General features: G+C 33.4%; 1 protein-coding gene across 3 annotated transcripts in view; it reads left to right on the top strand.

Annotated features, from left to right (window-relative positions):
- The window catches only part of TMEM135 (transmembrane protein 135), a 270,360-nt gene that overhangs the window by 170,803 nt on the left and 77,778 nt on the right, over positions 1-21,779 (top strand). For all 3 annotated transcript variants that reach the window (XM_073215910.1, XM_037010523.2, XM_037010522.2), the window contains one exon: positions 15,621-15,667. In XM_073215910.1, the coding sequence (XP_073072011.1) occupies positions 15,621-15,667 (47 nt within the window). The remainder of the gene's footprint in view (positions 1-15,620; positions 15,668-21,779) is intronic.

The following is a 21,779-nucleotide window of genomic DNA, read 5'->3' as shown; positions in this document are numbered from 1 at the left end:
ACCATTTTAGGTAATTAAACCTGTTGGTTAGCTGAATTTTGGATATGTGAGGTTAATTATACGGTTAAAACACAAATAATTTAAGACCTTATAAAAATATTTTTCCCTTAAGACATTTCTCAAGTATGTTTTCTAAATGGGGAATTTGTATGCTTTGATTTTATCAGATACTTCAAAAACACAGTCTAGAACTTAGCAACCCCAAGTACAGACCACCAATTACCCAAGAAAATAAAATTATATAAAATTAAGAATTAACTTCCATCTAAGAAAGCAGTCAATATAGTAAAGCAGCAAAATGAAAAGTCACTGTATTGAAGGAGGCATATTATTTAGTCCACTAGTAAGGGAGATCTTTTAAAAAAAATTTAAAACATAATCTTTATCAGAAATTGTGTTCCTATTTAAATGAAAAGGAAATAATTTAAAAAGAAAAAAGTTATTCCATTAGTTATAGGTATGTTTTTGAGGATACGAAAATTTAAATGAATAAACAAGTGTTTATAAATGTTGGTCTAATGCATTTATGATCCAGGGCTGGACCTGGCCGGAGCTGGGGGATAGCCCAGTTTCTCTCCATCTCCATGGAAGGCTTGGGTGACTCCTGATCATTGGATACCTGAAATGTTGACTGAGATTATTTATGTGTCCCTTGTAGTTCCAACCTACAAAGAAATCAAGGTATAGAGATTGTCACTTATATTTGAAGGGCTAGTTTTATGGAAGAAAAATTCGTTGTTTGTGAAACTAGAAATTACAAGTATAATTTAGAGAAGAGCATATTCCAGGGTAATAATAAGGAAGACTATTCAAACAGAACTGTCCAAATTTTGGATTTGGTTGCTTGATAAAGTTGAGAGTTTCCCATTCTAGGAGATTTTTAAGCAGAAGCTGTCCAGTGATGTTTTATGGTCATTACAGAAAGGATTTAGGTAGCAGAGGAGGAGTTAGATTGAATAGTTCTCAGAGTTTTGTCAGTGCTTAAGATTTTATTAATGGTCCAGATAAAGAATCTCTAGGTTTCCTCTAGGTTAGTGGTTTAAGCTCGGGCAATTTTGTATGCCCTCCAAGAGATATCTGGCATATTTGGAAACATTTTTGGTTGTCCTCACTGGTGACCTGGGGTGCTTTTCTAATCAGCTGGGTAAAGGCCACAGAGCCTGTTAAACATCTGCAGTGCTCAGACAGCCTCCCACCTCCCCACCCAAAATGACAGTTACCCACCCCAAATGCCCAGGGTGAGAAACTCTGGGACTTGGCTGAGTAAGTGATTTAGATAATCTTTGAGACTGCCCTAGGTCTGAAGTGATTAGGCCAGCTAATAATGGCCTTAGGCAGAGGTATGAAGTAGGAAACAGTTATTTTCAGCAGCTTCTTGCCATGCCCATCACACCGTCAGTTCCGTTGCTCTCCCTCTGTACAGCCTGCCTCTGTCTCACCCTTCTGGGAGTCTCCACTCTGACTCTTGATCTCATCAGACTTGGCTCCCCTGGGTCCTAATTCTTCAGTGTCTGCTCTTTGCTAGCTAGATATATGAAAAATGAATATTTAGTGATTTAGTACTCTTTTCTTAAGTGGTGATAATGCTTGAATCTCTTTTTGTCCCCCAGAAATTACTGTTGGTTCTGTGGGAGCCTTCCAAGACGGCCCGTTGTATACTCACTCACAGGGCTATAACATTTGCTAATCGTCATTCAGCAGATTATGTATGAATTCTTCATTAAAGCAAGACAATCTTTATTAAAGATTCTTACCTACTATTTATTCAAAATTATGTAAATAATTCCAACAGCACATTAGAAATATTACATGTATTTTATATGAAGCTAAGTAGAGTTAGCAACCAGGAGGTAGATTAAAATATCAATGGACACAGTTGGAGTACTGGAAAAATTAATACTATTTAATACTAATTTTGCTTATGTATGTAAGCAGAAATGAAATAATCAGTCCATAGTTTTGCACTGAAATTTAGATGATATAAATAAACCATTCTGATTTGTAGTTTAGTAGCAGAACAATCTAAAATCAAATTCAAAGGTCACCATATTTTTAAAGATGGGGAAAGTTTTATTCTAGTCATTCTTACTATACACACTAGTAAGTTCTGAATATATTTAATTGGATAATTATCTTTTTTGCTCAGGTAGGTCTCTCTATATATAAAAGTCTAATTCTAATGAAATTTTTGAAGCAGAGTAATTAAAGATATTTTAATGTTTAGTTTCCATTAAAAACTAGTCACTGTACCCTCTTACCTTTTTATAAAAATGAATTATGCTTCCCTAAAGCCAGTTTATGCTTTGGCCTCTTGCTTGATTAAGACGAAGGAATGTATACTTGGAATAGCCCAAACACTGAGACTGTGTACCAGGAACCACCTGCTTTCCTTAGGGGCCTTTTCTATTAAAATATTAATTTGAGAGTTTGTTGTTATAGATAGAATTTCCATGTGAAAATTTTGGTTAACTTACACACATACCTCATTTTTTTGCCATGCCCTCTATTTAATACACTAAGAAAGTTACATTTACAAATGTTCCTTAGATCTTTGCAGCTTCCATCCCCAATTAGCCTCGTTTATTGTTACTAATTAAATTTGGAGACTAAGAAGGCCAAACACATATCAGATTCAAAGTGTTTTGAAGTTGAACGAGTTGTGAGTACTTACTTTTAAGGGTTTTACTCTATTTCAGGCCTAATCATCTTCCCAGCAAGACAATATTGAGTTGTTGTGCTCTGCTGATACATTGCTTGTTCACCTCATTCTAACTTTGTGGGTGGAGACAACAATGGTATTTAGACACAGTGTTTTAGAAATAACCCAGGGGAGTTTTGTGTATGCTGTAATTTGTAGAACTTTATTTGAAATGGCTCTAACATTCAAACTTTAAGATAACTTTAAATAACCACTTCAAAAAAATTTGGGAGCAAGATGAGAGAAATCACTGTCTATAATTTAAATGAGTGAATAAAATGAATGACCCTTTTGTTCTTAATCATGAAATCTGTGTCCCATATGTCTATATGTCCAGTAGTGATACTTTGGAATATAACTCAGAGTAAGCATACATTCATGTTACTGGTATTGTAAAATAAAAATTAATATGGGTGTATACATAAAATAATACTGGAGAAGTAAGCTAAAACTCTTCAGCTATGCTAATTGCTACTAAAAAAAACCTGTGGGAACATTAATAATGCTATTGTGAGAAGTTTAAGAAAATCTTTGTTCTTCCCATGCCTTTTAATGACATCTTCTGGACAAAAAATATGAGAAGAAAAAACAAAACTTACGTTTCCTTTTGTGATAATTTCTATAGGAGATAATTTCTAGATGATTATCAGGTTGTTAACATAATTGAGAGACTGAAATACCATATGAAGATCACATTCTTTGTTCTGAAACCTCCTAGTCCTCTTAGATGCAAACATTATGAAAAAGCCAAGTATGTTAGAGAGGAAAAAGCAAGGTGGAGGTTTGTCTAAGTAGAAACCATGCTCAGATTTGCCAGGTACATTATTCTGAGTTTATTTAGAAATTGCAGGCAATAGGCTTTGGTAAGAGGATTCTAAAGAAGAGTTCTGCATATAAACCTATCTGTCTATCCATCTGCGTACATACATACATACAAAATACTGACATCTGCATTTTAAGAGTAATGTGCTTTTAAAGGGTGATTAGTTTGTACAAACATTCCCAGATATCAGTGCCTAAAGTTGTGATTTTGACTTTAAGACAGACAACAGACTGCCTGCTTGCATTTTAGGTTATATGGTCCAGATCCATCCTTGAAACTGGCTATACACAAATGTCATACAAGGTCTTGACCACATGCAACTAGAATACAAAGCAGAAGGGAGATTTCCATGATAGGGTAACCTCTGGTCTATAAGTCTCTACTCTTTAATCATTTTGGAATCCATAACTAATAGCTAATACTGGGTATAAACTTGGTTTTGTTGTTGTACTAGATTTTTTATCTTTCTATTTATTCTTAGTTAATTTTTTTCTCTTTGCCCTACAGCCAACAAACTTGACTCTGGGTTTTAAAAAAATATCAGTAGTGATTTTTTTATTCTTGAATCACTTTCTTATCTATAAGATGTTAAAAATGCTTCTTAAGGTATTTTGAAAACTATATATTTCAATATTGTGTCTCAGTGACAAACTATATACTGAATCTGTTTTGCTGTTTGGGGAGGAAAAAAAAAAGCACAGTAAATGAAGGTTTCTTTAGGTTGCCCAACACATCTGAGAGGCCTTGATCTAGTGTGTTTCCTTGATGTATAAGCATGGAAAACTCAAAAGGAAAATATCTTGTATGTGGATTAAGTATGGACAAGGTGATTGAAAAGTCTTCCACAGTTCATCTGGCGCAGAATTCAACCACATGCTACCCTATTTTTTTTGTGTGTGTGAAAGTACTGCCCACTTTCATTACACCTAAAGACTTTTACAGTGTTCACTAGAAAAACCAAACCAAACCAAACCAAACCAAACCAAACCAAACCAAACCAAGCCATTAGTTCTGCACCTTTCCTGCCTGAAGAAGTGGTAGTGGGAACTGCGTATGCAGAAAGGAATCTGCAGCTGGATAGAAATAGTGAGAACCAAGACAGATACAAGCAATGCCATGGCTAATCAAGGAAGTATTTTCTCATGAATGCTGGAATTAGCATATGCTCAAAGCACCGGCAGATGGCTTGAATGTGGACACAGGACACAACATTTGGGAGAACTAAGTGACATTCTATTATACTACATGGGTAAATTATCCCTTTGCTGTGTTTAGAACAACAGCAATGAGATTATCTATCCTCCTGTTTATTGTTGATAGCTTTTTATTTTTATTTTTATTTTTGTAGATTATGTATTGGGATTGAGTTAGTTCTCAGTAGACACCTAAAAAATGTGCAACTCAGCTGGAGGGCAGCTGTTGGCCTTTTGCCCACAGCAGTGTGGTTAGTTGAAGCAGTGAGTGCTATCTTACTGGCCTCCTTAGTTAGGTTTACGAAATAGTCTTTCTTATGTGTTCCAAATGATGAAAATCTGAATTGCTATACTGCTATGTACTGTTTGGATATGGCCCTGCTGTGACCTCTCTAAAGTAATCTGGAAGCTCTTATTTATTTTTGTAGTGTCTCTGAGGGAAAAAACATAATGTCACCCTAAGCCTGGTTCTTATTTGAGGTTAATGGGAATACCGTCCTTTGGGTGAAAATAACTAACTTACTACAAATCGTCTACTATAATAATGAGATTTCACTTGGGTGACCTGTCTACTTTGCCCTACTGAAACACAATATTTTTTCAGCTTTCACTTTGCTGTGAATCCACATAAAAGCTTTCTCCTCTCCTCCTCAGTGTGCTGAATGACGTGTGAGGTTTTTTGTTTTGTTCTAAATTGAAAAAGTAACATGTTTGGCTTCATTAGGATAAAGAATGGCCTGTGACATAGTTAATGTAAACATATTATTGGAAAACTGGTTTATGAAATTTTTTTCTTATCTCAACACATACACATGTAAGGTTTTCAGTTTTTGATTGTAATATTTAGGTTACTTATTTTGGAAATTTAAAAATATATTTCTTAGTTTTTTTTTTACTTAGAATAAATGTTATATGGAAGTTTTGAGGATTATGGAATTTTCTTGTCATCTTCACTTTTTTCAAATCTGGTTCATTATGTAAGTAGTGAACTCTGACACAGAGACTATATATTAGCTTACTGTTTAATCCATTGTGCAAGAAAACAAGAGATGTTTTATAAATTGAATGAAACTTGTAAAAACTGGGATTCTTTGGGGTTTTTAAAGGAATCTTTGAGAGAAATCCATGACAGCTCATGAATTTAGAATCACACCTGGTTTCTAAACTGGGCTCAATCCCATAACTATATATCTCTAAACTTCTCTGAAGTGGAGATAATAGTCTCTAAATTGCAGGGCTATTTTGAGTATTATATAAGATACGTATGTCAAGCATTGAATACAACATAGTGAGCATTCAGTAACACGAGCAGTTGATACTGTGGTTACACTAGTATTTTAATTCCTATTCTACTGAACTCTGATTTTTACTCATTCCCTTTTTTAAAATGAAAGACACTGATAATAGATATGTATATTAAATATATGCATGTATATATATAATAAGCTTTATGGTGTTATGGTTTATTCCTATCTTGGAAACAGTAGGCACTAAATAAACATTAATAAGAATAAAATATTTTCTAAGGGCTGAGGGTATGACTGAAAGCCTCACATTTGAAATCAGAGTCTAGCTTTGAGTCAGTTCACCACCTAAGTACTCTTTGATTTTACGTGAGTAACTTATTTTCTGCCTCATCTTTAAAATGGGAGTGATGAAAATGTACATTAAAGAGCTATTTTTAGGATTAGAGATAATGTTTTAAAAATATAAAGTGTTTGGCACTGTTAACCAAAGTAGTTTATTTTCTGTTTATTCGTATACTTTGTTTCTCCATGTTCTCATTTTCTTCATTACCTTTATTAGCTTTCCATCTTTAAAATCTCTCATGGTTTCTTTTGCCCCTTACTCTTCCTATTCATATTTATTTCCTTTCCTGTTTGTTTTGAATTACATTTTTAATGATTTTAAGGACCAATTAATTGGCCATAAAATAGAGAAATAGGTATGGGAAAGAAAGGAAGCAGCTGAATATCTTGATAACTTTTTAATATAAGTGTCTAATTATTTTTTTTTAGCTGCAATTCTGATGATAACACCAATGAGCATTTTGTTCAATGAATGAATTCACATCTTGTTTTACGTGATCACTAAATTAGCTTTTCAATTTATAATAAAGACTGAATTTTCCCATATGTAAACCTTTATCTGTAATCCTTTAAATAGTGAGTTGTTTAAAGCTGTTTTTTTTTCCCAATCTGCCAGTAGATAGAATTTTGTTGTAATAAGGAATGTAACTTCCAGGTTGTATTAGTTACTTCATATTGAAATTTTCCATAGTTATATACTTTGTTTCATTTTTATGGAAGACAAAATACAGCTTACCTCCTTACCATAAAAGGACAGGATATCATATAGGTTGAACTTCCCAGCCACTGTCTATAACATTGCTGTTTCTACAACTGGAAAATTTTAAGGTTAATATGTTGCCAGACTCTGTTCTCTGACCTTGAAGGTATAAATCAAGAATGGTAAGCAGTGCAATAAAAAGACTCTGCCCAAATTTTTGGCATATTTTAATATAACTCCCACAATTCTGTCAAAGCAAATATTTTTATTTGCTTAGTGTATGTATATATTCTGAGGTTTGTCTCATATATTAATGACAGTTTGCTTTGAAATGATTTTGTTGTACGCTGAGAAAAGTTGACTCATGACATCAGAAGTTTGGGGTGCTGAAGGATCCTAGAGATTAATCTAACTTCTTTTAAAGTAGAAAAGTGAAGACTTAAGAATGGAAATGATTTGATTAAGTTTATAGTGTTAATCTGGAGACCTGAGACTTCTTTCTAGCCTGGCATTTGTGACCCTAAATTTCCCATCCAGTGTTTTGTACACTTCCTGTACTTGTTTTGCCAAGGCACGGAAACTTAAAATCAGTAACTAAAACTGCTAACCCAAAACTAAGGGACAAATTAAAAAGATGGACTGTATATTATGTGAGATTTTATATAAGGATTTAAAGAAATTACAAACCAATACATAGCTATTTAACTCTACCGAACTATTTAATTAGAGAATAGTGCTTCTTAAAAATATAAAGCAAAACAGTATTATGATAATGATGTGTTGTGTATTCAAAGTCAAAATATATACGTGGCAAATTGTGATAACACTCACTCACCCAGTAAGAGGCTATGCAATGAATGGTCTGTGTTTCAGAAAAGTCGAACACACTCAGTAGAGTTTAAAGTTCTGCCTTTTTAAAAGTGTATATGAATGGAAGTACTATTTTTTTTTGAAAGGTAGGTGCTATAAATAGAAACAAACATTATTATCAACAATCCTATATATCAAAAATCTATCCATTTTTGGAATTAGGTGAGGTAAAGACTCTGTCTGCCCTTTGGGACTTTCTGTTCTAAGTAATTAATTATGGAGACATAGGGAAAGGTGTATACAGATGCCCCAAAAAGGATTGCCTAAATATATTGAGTAATTAAAGTAATAATATAATCAAATGTTTTGATGAGTACCTTTTGTAAGGTGTAGTATAAATATTCTGTCTAGCATATTTTAACGGAATGATTTGCTAATATGCCTGCATTTTCACTAGACAGACTTCATAAGGGCAACAGGAATCAAATATTGTGTAATTTTGTTTCCCCAGTAGCTGGCAATATAGCAAGTACTGAGTAAATATATAAATGAGGGTGAGAACTTGGGGTTCCTTGTCTCTTGTTTTGCTTGACGATCATAAGGGCTTCTGATAGTCTGGCTCTAACCCTCTATCTATCTCCTGTTGACTTGCTCAGTTTTAAGTATTAGAAGCATATGAACACCAGATCAATTTTTGTGAGTGGGTAGGTGGATACATGGCTAAAATAGGAATGAAGTACACTTGGGAGAAAGGGAAATTTGTTGCTTCTTTTACAAAAAACAGAGAAGAGATTCTAGTATTTATGAATATTGGAAGGAAGAAGGCTCAGTGAACATCAGGGAAATGGGCTTGCAGAGTAATGAAGCTCAGGCAGCACAGGGCATCCTTGTTTTTGGAAACACTGAATATGGGGTAGGCATGGGTTCTGTGATCAAGGAAAAAGGACATTTAATTGAGTATGTTAAATAAAAGCAGAAGAGTTCTGTGGTAGGAAGTAGTTAAATGCACCATCTGTTTATGTCTCTAGTAGATTTTAAAATGACTGCGGGATATGTGTTTGAACCGTTTTGAGGCCTAAATGGTAAAAACAGCTTTCTTTACCAGACCATATTCACATTGGACCATATTAATATTTTTTAATCTTTCTGGTTATGTTTAAGATTTTTAAATATTCATGTATTGTGATACTTTTTCTTTGTTAGAACCATGAGAGGGGTAGTTTTTTTTTTTACATAATTACATAATTATACGTGATATGGTGACAACAATAGTACAATTTTTTTCTGAAAGTTTTGTGATTTCTATAGCAGAAAGCCACGTATCTATCACTTTCTGAAAAGTTGTTTCAGAAAAAACAGTATCTTTTATTCAAATGAACCTTGCTTTCACATTATTTGTTATACCTTCTGTACACTCTTGGCTTAAAACATTCTTTTGCCTTAGTACAGTAGGAGATTTCCTTCACATGATTACTTTCATTGAACCACCCATATTCTCAGTGCAAATAGATAATACTGAAATTAATTCTAGATTTTCATGTAAATATTTTCAGTCTCACAAAATAAAAATGGTTTCTAAAAGATCAATGTCCAAAAATGTACAAAGTATATGAAAAAAGCAGTTAAAACAACTAATCAAAAACCAAACAAAAAGATTTATAAACCTGGAAGGCTCAGTTTCACTCATAAGAATAATAAAACTATGATATATCATTTCTTTCATCCATCGGATTGGCAAGGATTAAACAATCTAATAAAATGGTTTTTGTGGTTACAGGGATAAAGCTAGTGTAAGGAAATAGCCACTTTCATATACTGTTGATGGGAGGGCATCAAGATTAAAAAGGTATCTACCCCTTGATACAGTGAATCCAGTTGTAAGAATTTACCTCCAGAAATACAAATGTACATGTTTACAAAGTATACTTTGCTATGCAGTATTTATTGCATCTGTTCTAAATATCTATTCATAGACCACTTAAATAAACTTCAGCATTGCCATAAATGTGTGTGTGTGTGGATAGACATGGATTGATCAATAGATCTGCCTGCCTGTCTGTCTGTCTATCTATCTATCTATCTATCTATCTATCTATCTATCTATCTATCTATCTATCTATCTGTCATCTACCTATCTGTACACACATACAATATCCTATAAAGGGTAACAAAGATCTGAAATACAAAGGAACTTTCTTTTCATTGTATTTTTGTTAATTCAGTCTGAACTTTTGTTTTTATCATGTGTCCTCCATTGTAAAAAAAACCAGTTTTAATAATAGCATTTTTGAAATGTAATTTACATGCTGTAAAATTTGTCAGCTTAAATTGTCAATTCCATGAGTTTTTAGCATATTTACAGTTGTGCACCTATCCGTACGATCTAATTTTAAAACACTTTCATAATGTACAGAAGAAACCTTGTACTGATAGCAAACACACCCTATCACTCCTCACTCTCCTACCTCTAGACATCCATTATTCTTTCTGTAAAAAGATTTGTTTAATCTGAAATTTCATATAACTAGTATCATCAACACGGTCTTTTGTAACTGGCTTCTTTCACTTAATGTTTGTGAGGTTCATCCATGTTGCAGCATGTCCTACATTCTTTTTTGGATGTAAGGAAAAGTTAAAAAAATTAAAGGGAAGATAACAATTTCAAAATTACTTATCTTGTTTATATTGTGCACTGCTTGTGAAATAGAAGGGAATTACAGAGAAATTTCTTGTTAATAGTTACTATTTATTGAGCATCTATGATGTAGTGGTCACTCTTTCAGGCTTTATGTATGTTACCTCATTTAATTCTTACAATGTATGCAATAGGTAGTATTGTATTGTTTCCACAAATGAGTAAATTAAGTGATGTGATTATTTTATGTATCAATTTAGACATGAAAGTGTGAAGTATAAAAATAGATGTGTGCAGATGTACTCTTTACACCAAAGTTAGAATATGTTAAGTGCTATAATAATACTACAATGCACAGTAAAAATGTAATTTACTAGCCAGACAGGTCTTAATAAAAATCCCTGCAGTTACAGAGATATTCTGCATCTCCACTCTTCTCTTTCCATTAGAGTATCCACTATCACATGTGGTTGCTAATTACATGAAATATGGCTAGTGTAAATGAGGAACTGAAATTTAGTATTGTTTATTATTAGTAGTATTTAAGTTTAAGTTTAAATAACCACACTGCTTGTGGCCATGACATAGTAACAATTCTGTGTTAATTGGTGAAATCCTTACCCTTCAATTGAAACAACCAAAGATGGGCAAAACACATGAAACAATGGTTTTAAGATCCTGAGCATTAGACACTGAAAGGTAGAGATCCCCAAGAGTTGGTAAGCTACTGCAAAGAGGTCTAGGAGTATGCTAGTTTACTGCCTAGATTCCAGGAGGGTTTCCTTGAGAGGGCTGGATCAAAGATAGGCATTCAGACAAAGTCTAGAGGACTTTCTAAGTTGAGGAAACAGAAAAGGAGAGTAAGAGGTAACCATACTGGGTCAGGTTCACAGAAGACTAGAGAAAAAAGCGCTCACATGATTACTGATGAGGTCATATACAGGAGGAAAATACCCTGGCCAAGGAAGGAACTAGAAAGGATTAGAGGTCCTTAATCAAATGCTTCACACTCTTCATATCAGCAAGAATAGTGTCTGTTCCTACCAACCAGACTGGAAAACCTCAAGATTCATGTGGTATTGGGTTAAGTACACATAAGGATTGTATCTCAGTAATGTGGAACAATTAGCCCTTAATTGAGCACTACTCCACACCCTCCTAAAATACCTTGAAAGGAGTTCCTAAAGGATCAAACTATTTCCAGATAACTGTGTCCCAGAACAAAGCTCAAAAAGATTTATGGGAATGCGAAATATCCAGCACCCACCAAGATAAAACTGAGAATGTCTGCTATCCAGTCAGAATTACCAGGCATGCAGCAAGAAACAAGACAATTTAAGCCATTTACCAAAAGCAAAGCAAATTCAAACAAACAAAAAAGAATAAAGATCAAATTGAAATCAGTGAAGTAGAAAGCAGAAAAAAATGATAGCGAAAATCATTTAAATCACAAGCTTATTTAATAAAATCAATACAGTTAATAAATCTATACTTAGACTGAACAAGAGAATAAAATAACAAACTTCCAATACTGGGAATTAGAAAGGTGACATCACTACAGATATTGAAATGACAATAAGGGAATGCTATGAAGACCTTTTTGGATGTGGTGTGTTCATTATCTTGAGTATGGTGAACTTGCAGGTATTATTTATGCCCAAACTTAAAATCCGATAGTTTAAATGTGTCAATTATACCTCAATAAAGCTATTAAAAAATTTAAATAGTCACGTACGAACAGTAGGTACATAATGGACTGTAGTGCAGTATTCTTTAAGCTCCTTGAAGGTCAGAACTATATTTAATTTAAATATCCTCTGTATAGGGCAGATACAGAGTAACCACTTGACTAATGTTTGCTTAGTGGAAGGTACACATAGCAGGGTAAATGTGAACTTTGGAAGTATAACTTTCTTAAGATCTTAGTTTCCTAGTAAGAAAAAAAATACATGTCTGTTTGAACTTTCTTACAGCTCTAAAATAATTCGAAACAGAAAATATTCTTATTTATTTAACTGCAGATTTGTATTTATTTGGGAAAGCATTTTGTTGAAGTCACAATGTCTCATAAATTAACATAATTAACTTAAAAAACTTTTGAAAACTTTATATCACTAAAAATGAAATCCTTTGTTTACCATCTTTAATGAACATAATATTGAATATTCTTCTTAATAAAAAGTCAGTCTTTGCAGTGGTTCCATTGATACCATCCCCTCACTTATCCTTCATTCTTCTTTGTCTCTACTAACAAATCTCTGCTCCTTGATTACATAGTATAAAACAATAAAACAATAACCCCTATTCTCCTGTATTATATTTCCTTTTCCTGCTTTTTTTTTCTTCCAAAACTCTAGTCACTATCTGGCATTTTTTTTCCCCATGGTCATACCTTTATTTATTTATTTATTAGGGTATCACTGGTATACAATCTTATGAAGGTTTCACATGAGCAACGTTGTGGTTACTATATTCACCCATATTATCAAGTCCCCCTCCCTCCATTGCAGTCACTGTCCATCAGCATAGTAAGATGCTGTGGAGTTATTACTTGTCTTCTTTGTGCTCTACTGCCTTCCCCATGATCCCCCTGCATTATATGTGTTCATCATAATGCCCTTTAATCACCTTCTCCCTCCCTCCCCACCTACCCTCCCTACTCCCTTCCCTTTCGTAACCACTAGTCCCTTCTTGGAGTCTGTGAGCCTGCTGCTGTTTTGTTCCTTCAGTTTTGCTTTGTTGTTATACTCCACAAATGAGTGGAATCTTTGGTACTTGTCTTTCCCCGCCTGACTTGTTCCACTGAGCATAACACCCTCTAGCTCCATCCATGTTGTTGCAAATGGTAGGATTTGTTTTCTTCTTATGGCTGAATAATATTCCATTGTGTATTTGTACCACATCTTTATCCATTCATCTGATGGACACTTAGGTTGCTTCCATATCTTGGCTGTTGTAAATAACATATTTTTAAAGGAAAAATAGTTTTCTTTTAATACCTCCTCTTACCTGACTTGAAGGTAAGTTCCATGAGGGCAAGAACTTTGTCCATTTTGTGTACTGTTGGAAGTTCTAGGACAATGCCTGGCACATAGTAGGGGTTCAGTAAATATTTGTTGAGTGCATTGATCAGTTGTACTTGATATCCCTTAGATTTTTTCCCCCCTACTTGTACAGATTTTCATGTCTTTAATCCCTGCTCTATAAAAACATGAACTCCAAATATTTGTGATTTGAGAGATTTCAAAAGGTCTGCCTGTTAAAAACAACTTCTTTCCAGACTTATGTCTCTGGATAAGGTTTTCATATCTTCTTTGAGTAACACTTCTATGAATAACAAGACAAAATAAAAACAGTCTGCCTGATGCTTGACACTTTTGCAAGCATCATCTCATTTAATCTTCCCAGCAATTCAATGTGAGATCATATCCTCACTTTATAAATAAGGCATCTGTGGGAAATTATATAAAGCATCCAAAGTCACACAAAACTGGATTCAAACCTAGACTGGCCTTACTCCAAAGCTTGAGTCCTTAAACATTGTACTCCTTCCCAGTTTCAAATGTATTATTTGAAAAGATAATTGTTGGTTTAATATGAACACAGGTTTAGTACATTAGGGCATAGCAACATTTTGAGGGAAACAGACTTTAGAAATTTTCTTTAGAGAAGGTTAAGTGTGGGGAAACATTTGTGGGACACTTCTAGAGAGGTGTGTGAGTGGGTCTGCACAATGCCTAGTGCAAGGAAAGAATGAAACATTGAACGTCTAGGGATGATGGCATTACCCAAAGGGAATAGGGTGAATTCAAATAAAAGTTGAGTTTCATGATTTAGATCATTTGCTGGCAAATGATAGCCAGTAAACAAACTCACTTGAACCTTAATTTATAATTCATTACTCAGCAACTGAAAATTATTCCTTTTGCTTTGATTCATGTTACATTTTCAGAAATAGTGACACAAACCTTATGCACATAGGTAGGATATTTTTAAAGACTATGATAAAGAAGAGGAAGGGTAGCAGAAAAAAGTGTGCATGTTTATTGGAGATTTTATGTATTTTATATATAAAGAGATTTTGCATATTTATATATTATGATAAACAAGCAAATAAATAAATATTTGTTTTGTTGTAATTGACACCCTTCCTCTTTTGGTTGGTAGGTTTATATATTCTTAAGTCATTCCAGTTATGTTTATAATGCTTTTCTTAAGCCAAGGTGGCAAACCTGTCGAGCTGGATTTATAATAGCAAAACTATTATACTTTGTTGACTTAAGCTGACTATAAGTTATTTGTGTTGGAAATTGCAAAATACTATTTTGCACCATTTTTATTTTTGTTGTTTCTTGTGGTCAATCTTTTATGGTTGAAGATTGTTATTTATCATTTGCTTATGATGTGAGGTCATTGAAGATCTTTATGTTTAATTTACTCTGTTAACATAGGAACACATTTTACAGCTTCTTTTTTAGTGACTTAAAATAACTTATGGAGATGGACTACGTTGGCATAACTAAGCTTTTGGTCAGGACTTGGTTTCTGGAGTCTTCCATGTATATCTTGGTATGGGGTGTTCAGGATGATATTTTGAGAAAGGCTTCTTTCATCCAGATTTACCGTGTGTTCTAATGCCTGTTTCTAGAGGAATTTTTTTATCGCTAGTCTGTATCCCGCAAAGAATGATTATATTTTCAAGAGCTTTTCTTATTGATTAGAATTGAGTGACAAGTGGACATATTTTATATTTTTTTAAAAATCTGGTCATCTTATATAATAGTTAATAAGCTTTGTGATTTATTGCTGACTTTCTTATATAAAATCCATTGCCTTTGTTCTTAAATTACTTGCTTCTTCAGGCATTCTTAGAGATAATTAAAAATCATCTGGTCTTTCTGAACCCTGTTACTCTTCTACTCAGTCTATATACATATGTATTGTAGTATATATACATATAGTATAATGTATATAATTTTACTTATATATAGAAACTCCTTATTGCCTTAATATGGTTTATTTAAAAGGTAGAGAATATGATATGTGTATGGTTTTACATATCTTTTAATTGTTTCAGACACAAGGCTTAATAGTGGGTATTTTGCTTTTATAAGACACAAATGATGAATGTCAGTGTTCTTCTGCAAGTAATATATTTTCTTCTTATTATAGGTCCTTTTGTTCTGCATCACAGCTGCCATGTACATGTTCTTTTTCAGGTATGTTCTATTATACCTATTTATTTTAATAGAAAAGATAGTGTTCCTGTGTAACTTTCTATCAACCATGTAACTAATGTGTTCCCCAAATATTCCCTACAAATGGCACGAATTATTTATTTATTTTTTTCCTGCAGTGTTCAGAGATAAACCACTGCTTCTTAGTGAATAGAAACAGGGAAAGGAGATTTGTGGGGTCTTTTTTTTTTTTTTTTGTATTATAGGTACATCTTGGAAAGCTGAATATGCAAATTAATAGTCCTCAAATCTTGATAAGTGAATTTTTGTTTTTTGTGGAACTGATTTTAGATATTCTTCACTGTCCTTATAAAGCAATCAACACTTTAAATTGAAATGAGAAAGAAGTGATGGTAGGGCTTAATCTGTCTTCTGTGAAGGTAGCTCGCACACTCATCATTGTCTGTAAAGTGTTTAATTAGCGCATAGTGTCAGCGTTGTATTTTTCATCAACACTGAGATTCTGAGGAATTGGGGGATTCTTAGGATGGCTCAAGTCTTCAATGCCTAAAAGAATGTTTGTCATCATCATATAATTACAGCAGTATGGGAATAGGACTTTTGATTAGGAAGAGTCCATTACTTCATAATCTTCATTTTCAGAGATACCAGTAATTCCCATTTATTTTACTCTTATTATACTCATTTGATAGTGTAATTTGATATTTCACTCTTTTTATACTCTTCCTTGATTTTTCTGGATATATGCGGAATTCAGTCATGGCAGGAAGGACCAGGACTTCAAAATAAGGATTTGTACTTGATTAACAAAGGCAGTGATGGATTTTAGTAAGATGTTATTTGGTAGAGAGCTGTATTTTTTTTTCTTTTTTACCTAAATAAAATAATTCAACTATACGAGAATTTGTAAACACTAATCTCCTCTCAGAACATCCTAATAAATATTTGATAAGCACAATGATGACTTTTAACTTACTTTAATTTTATAAAAAATGTTATATGTAAATATAAAATGGTGATGCTGCTGTTCTTATTCTTGTTAAGTAGCCAAGGTTATTAGAAGGGGAAAAGGTGGATAAAGTTTCAAGGTAGGGAGAACTTGATCCATAAAGGATTGGTAAGGGGGTACATAATGTTTTATGTCAGTTACTGGTGACTGAAAAATCATTTCAGCTCTCTGGAAAGTTCTTTTTGAAATTGTTTGACCTACCATTTTAAATATATCTTCATACATACTGCACAGTTCCTGTGGTCTCTTAAAGTTTAATAATTTGGGGGTAGGGCAGGGGAATCAAGAACAATGACTGTTTTGTTTCATCGATTTCCAAAACCTCCATAACTGTATTCAGACACATTATTAGGACAATATTGCAAAAAGTTCACCTGGTTTAACTATGTTTTGTCTAGTCTGAAGATAAAGCATACATAGTACGGGAAATGTAAAAAAGGTGAAAACTTAGAAACCTATCTTTTGTTGACATGTGCAAGAGGAAAGTATAATATCAAGTAAATTTTCTCTGTGAAAATTCCTAACAGAACAAGTAGGTAAACGAATCAATCCTTCCCAATATGACACTTAAAGATAGTATGTTTGATCAACATTTAGCATTTCTTAGTCACTAGAAGTTTTTCAGGCTTAAAAAACAAATTCTGTGTTGAATCTAGTGATAATGCCCATTTTTTAGCATGATCCTAGGAAACTGTACTTTGCAAACTGCCATCAATCTAGTATTTTTGGTGTAGAAAGAAAACCCTGTAAATATGTATTTTGGTGCAGAGCTACAGAACATTTTCCTGTTTCAGTCACAACGTCTAGGTTAAAAACAAAAATTTAAAATACTTTCCAGAAGGCTCAATACATGGTTTTTGTGCCAGGATAAACATTTTCAATTTTCTGAGGAAAGGAGTTATTTTCTCCTAAAAGAAGCACTATCACCAAATTCCTAGTGATCCTGGCAGAAGTTACTTTGACTGACTCAACAAAAGAGATTTAGTAAATGGCAAAATGAAACCCTTTATAAAGTACTACAACCAAACAAAACAATGTTATATGTTTGTTTAAACTCTAGCATGTGTTTGGAATGAAAAAACAATATTGTACATAGTTAGAAAGTCCAAGTTCCTATGAGTATTTTATTTCTTAAAATTAGATTTTATTATAAATATAGATCCTTGCAGATATACTTATTCTATTTATTAAAAATTATTTTAATTTTAATTGCCTGTAATTTTATAATACATCAAATGATATTGTCCCTAAGACTCTATTTATGGTAATGTCCTTTGAGAAGAAGATAGGAAAACATTTTATGTTAGAAATGAGTCCACTTGTGCTTGTAGCCTAACCCATAAAAAGGAAAAAGGGAAATGAGACCCCTTTTCAATAGAGAGAAAATGTGCCAATTTTATTTCTTTAAAGAAAACTTGAGGAAGTAGTTGTATTCCGTAAGTACTTTCTTAAAGTGACATAGGATGTGAATGCTCTAGTATGAATTTACTCAGAAAGCAACACATTGTTCTTAGTATTGAAGCAATTATTATTCAAATGTGTAATGAAAATATCTTGCTTTTGAATAGCTCTTAATATATTTTTAAAGGCATAATTTTTTTCCGTATGTATTATCTTATACATGGTGATCTTGGTTTTCCATTTGTACATCAGAAATAAGGCTTACATTCAAATGGAATTCTTGGAAAACTTCAGAGGCCTGGGTTGAGAGAAAGGTAATGATGTGAAAACAAAGTTCAAATTTTCTTCTGGTTCTTGGCCAGCTGGCCATCCAGCCATCTAACTATTGATACCAACAAATGCTATGGTTTCTGTGAGGAACTGGGGTACAGTATTTTGAAGATATTTTGAAAGAAGTCTCTGTACAGCCCCAGTAGGCATTTTTCATAATGGTTCTGCCTCCTTTGTTCCATCATTTTATTATTTTGTATGTTATTGTCATAGCTTTGCCTTAGAGAAGGTCTGCCACTATCAGTTCAGGCTAAGCAGAAGTCATGGTTGAAAACTTTAAAGAATATTTTATCTCAATCCTCCATTTAAAGTATTTACTTCCAAATATGTATCTGTGAGTAAAGCAATCTTAAGTTTTTTTAGTCAAGGATTCATCATAGTTGTTGATTTGGGCTTGATCAGGATCTTCCCAACAGTCATGTGGAGAGAAGAAATGAGCTGCTTTTGAACAACTAGTTGTTTGATTGAGAAGCAAAGGAGAGAATAAGCAATAACATAAACACCATGCCAAAACTATTACCCTTATCCTGCTCTCAAAGAATGATGAGACATGCAACAGTTTGAAACATTATTTTATTTGTTTTATTTTTATTAGGTATCTGTGTATGGAGAACAGTAATATTTTAGAAAAATGAAACTATCCAACTTCATTTTTCTTCAATTTAATTTAAAACAGACAATATATAAAGTGTATTATGACAACTTTGATCCCATCCTAGTGAGTCCCTAGTTAGAAATTCTTTACACCTGCATTTGCCAAGGCAGCACAAATCCAAGTTTGTTTAAACATATAGATTGAAAGGCTCAGATGTTGTCATAGCAGATAATCTACAGACTGCATATGACTGATTCACAATAGACAGGTCTTAATCAGCTGTAAACATTGAAAAGCATTGCATTTTTAGTTAGAAACCAGCTGCAAGTTAACGTTTGTTGTTTTGCTTTAAACATTTAAAGCTGTATTGATGCCTGCTGCCATTTGATGAATTCTAGTTAACTCTCTGCGAAGGCACACAGAATAGACCTTTGCATTAGTCTCAAGATATAGATGTCATTTTTAGCATTTAAGAAAGTGACACTTTATTGGCTCCCTGCAATTCTTGAGTGAAAGACATTTGTGATTATCCCGAATCTCTTTACATAAACGTATCTTTGAAATAAATTTGACAGCGAATAAAGAACTTGTGATCTGGGTCTTTCAACCATTTACTGATTTTAATAAAAGTCCTTTAAATATCTATTAGGTTTTGTTTTTTAAAGTATTGCCTAAAATTACACAAAAATTCACTCTAGAAAATTACATACGGCATTTTGAGTTTCAGAGTTTTACTTCAGAGTTAGAAGAGTTTGCCCAAAATATTTTTATCAGGGCAATTTGCCAATTTTATTTCAGAGAGATTATTTCCAGCAATGTGGAGCGTGAACTGGGAGTTTGGAGGGGACATAATGACTGGTAATGGGAGGGTACTGTTGCACTTATGCAGGAAAGAAATGTGAAGACATGACTGAGACCTGTGGTAATGGAAGAGTGGGTTTATCTGAGACAATGAAGATTGCTGCTTAGACGAGGAAGAGCAGAACACTGCAAAGTGAGCCAGTTAGAGTGTGTGAGTACAGACTTTGCATATGCTGAGACTGAGGTACTTCTAGGACATTTACATAGAGAAATACTGATAGCAGTTGGGTATTTGGAGTTCAGGAGATAAATACAAGCTCTAGTTGGTTGTCCCATTAGCTCTTTGACTTTGGACAAATTACACAAGTTCTGTAGACCTCAGTTTTTTCATTATTAAAAAAGTATAAATTATAACATCAACCTCGTAAGTAGGGCTGTGGGTATTAAGTAAGACATGATGTTTTTAAACTTTTTTGGATGTGACCCAAAGTAAGAACTAAATTTTATGTTGTGAATGCACACAGACACACACACACATGTGCACACAAATGTCCTAGAATAATACTTAACCTTATTACATATAATACATTTGGATATTTTTCTGTTCTGACTTATTTTATTTATTTAAAAAGCTACTTTGAACTACTAATGAAAAACACTGAGCTAACGGTGTGAGCACCCAGCCCAGCAATGGCTACTTGGGTAAAAGTCGAGTTAAGTCTAATGGTTTTTATTTTTAAACTAGGAAAGAAAGTTGACTAAAATAAAGAATTTCAGAAAGGAGAGTATTATCTTTAATGTTAATGCTATAGGTATATATATACTAAGGTAAGGGTTCAAAGTGTTCATTTACTCTTCAATAAAAAAGGAAAAAAAATGAAAAGAGAGGAAAAAAATAGCTGGTGGTCTGTGGTAGGCTGCTACCACTGACCTGTTAGAGAAATTTCTGTGGTTGAGTTGGAATAGTAAATTGAGAAATAAATGTGACATGGTGTTCACTTTAAACATATACAGTTATGTCTGTTAATTATTTCCTAATAAAGTTGGGGGATTTAAAAAAAATAAAATGCAAAAAAAAAAGAGGGATGAGGAAATAGAAGGAGTATAATAAACTCCAAAAGTTTGAGAGGAGAGAGGGCAAGTAGTCACAAGACTAAGGGGTATTCTTTTGTATTGTTTCAATTCTTTCTTTTTTTAGGCAAGAGAGGCTAGGCTATGGGAAAACTTAAGTAGATAAAAGAAGGTTGCACAAGCAGGAGAGATTCACAAGTTGGGGGATGAGAAGAGAAATTGTTTTAAATGTGGTCCAAAATGTCAAAATATATGGCTAGATTGCTAAACCTACTTGTCTGAAAAAATCATGATAAATGATTGGGAGGAAATTGAAAGCCTTGGACACATGGCTTAAGTTAAGAGGAATGATATAAAGAAGAGGTACAAAATAGATCTAATGCATCCTAAGTTCATTGTCATCCTTTAAAGGTAAACTCACTTAATAAATATCTAGATGGGCTTGTGAAATCAGTATTCCTCAAAAGATATATGCAGGTGGAACACGGTATACTTCTGTAATTGGCAACTGAACCAGTGAGCTTACCAAAAAAGGCATAATCTGTCCTATGGAAAGAGAAAGTATAGCGATTGTTAAGACTGTTACTTTCCTCATACCAGATGGAAAAGGTGAGAAAATAGGCTCCTTAATATTGTAAATCACTTCCTCTGAGAATGAAAAGCTTGTTATCAAGTCACATGACTATAATTTGACTTTTATACTGAGGAGAGAAAATTAGTCTGCCCATTTACTCCATCACTGGATGGAAGTTGTGGCAAATCTATTCTCACCTTTTGCCTGTCAGCCTTTGAGATACTTACGCCTAGATAAAGAAATTACTCAGACATTTTGTAACTAACATAAATGTTTATCGTTTGTAGTAGAAGGCAGAGAAAAATGTTATATGGAAAAATAGTCCCAATTTAAAATGCGACTCGTAAAGGAA

The sequence above is a fragment of the Manis javanica genome, chromosome 11 (assembly GCF_040802235.1).
Source record: "Manis javanica isolate MJ-LG chromosome 11, MJ_LKY, whole genome shotgun sequence".
Classification (NCBI taxonomy): domain Eukaryota; kingdom Metazoa; phylum Chordata; class Mammalia; order Pholidota; family Manidae; genus Manis; species Manis javanica.
The sequence above is the reverse complement of the archived record's forward strand: the minus strand, read 5'-3'. Positions and strand labels throughout refer to the sequence as shown.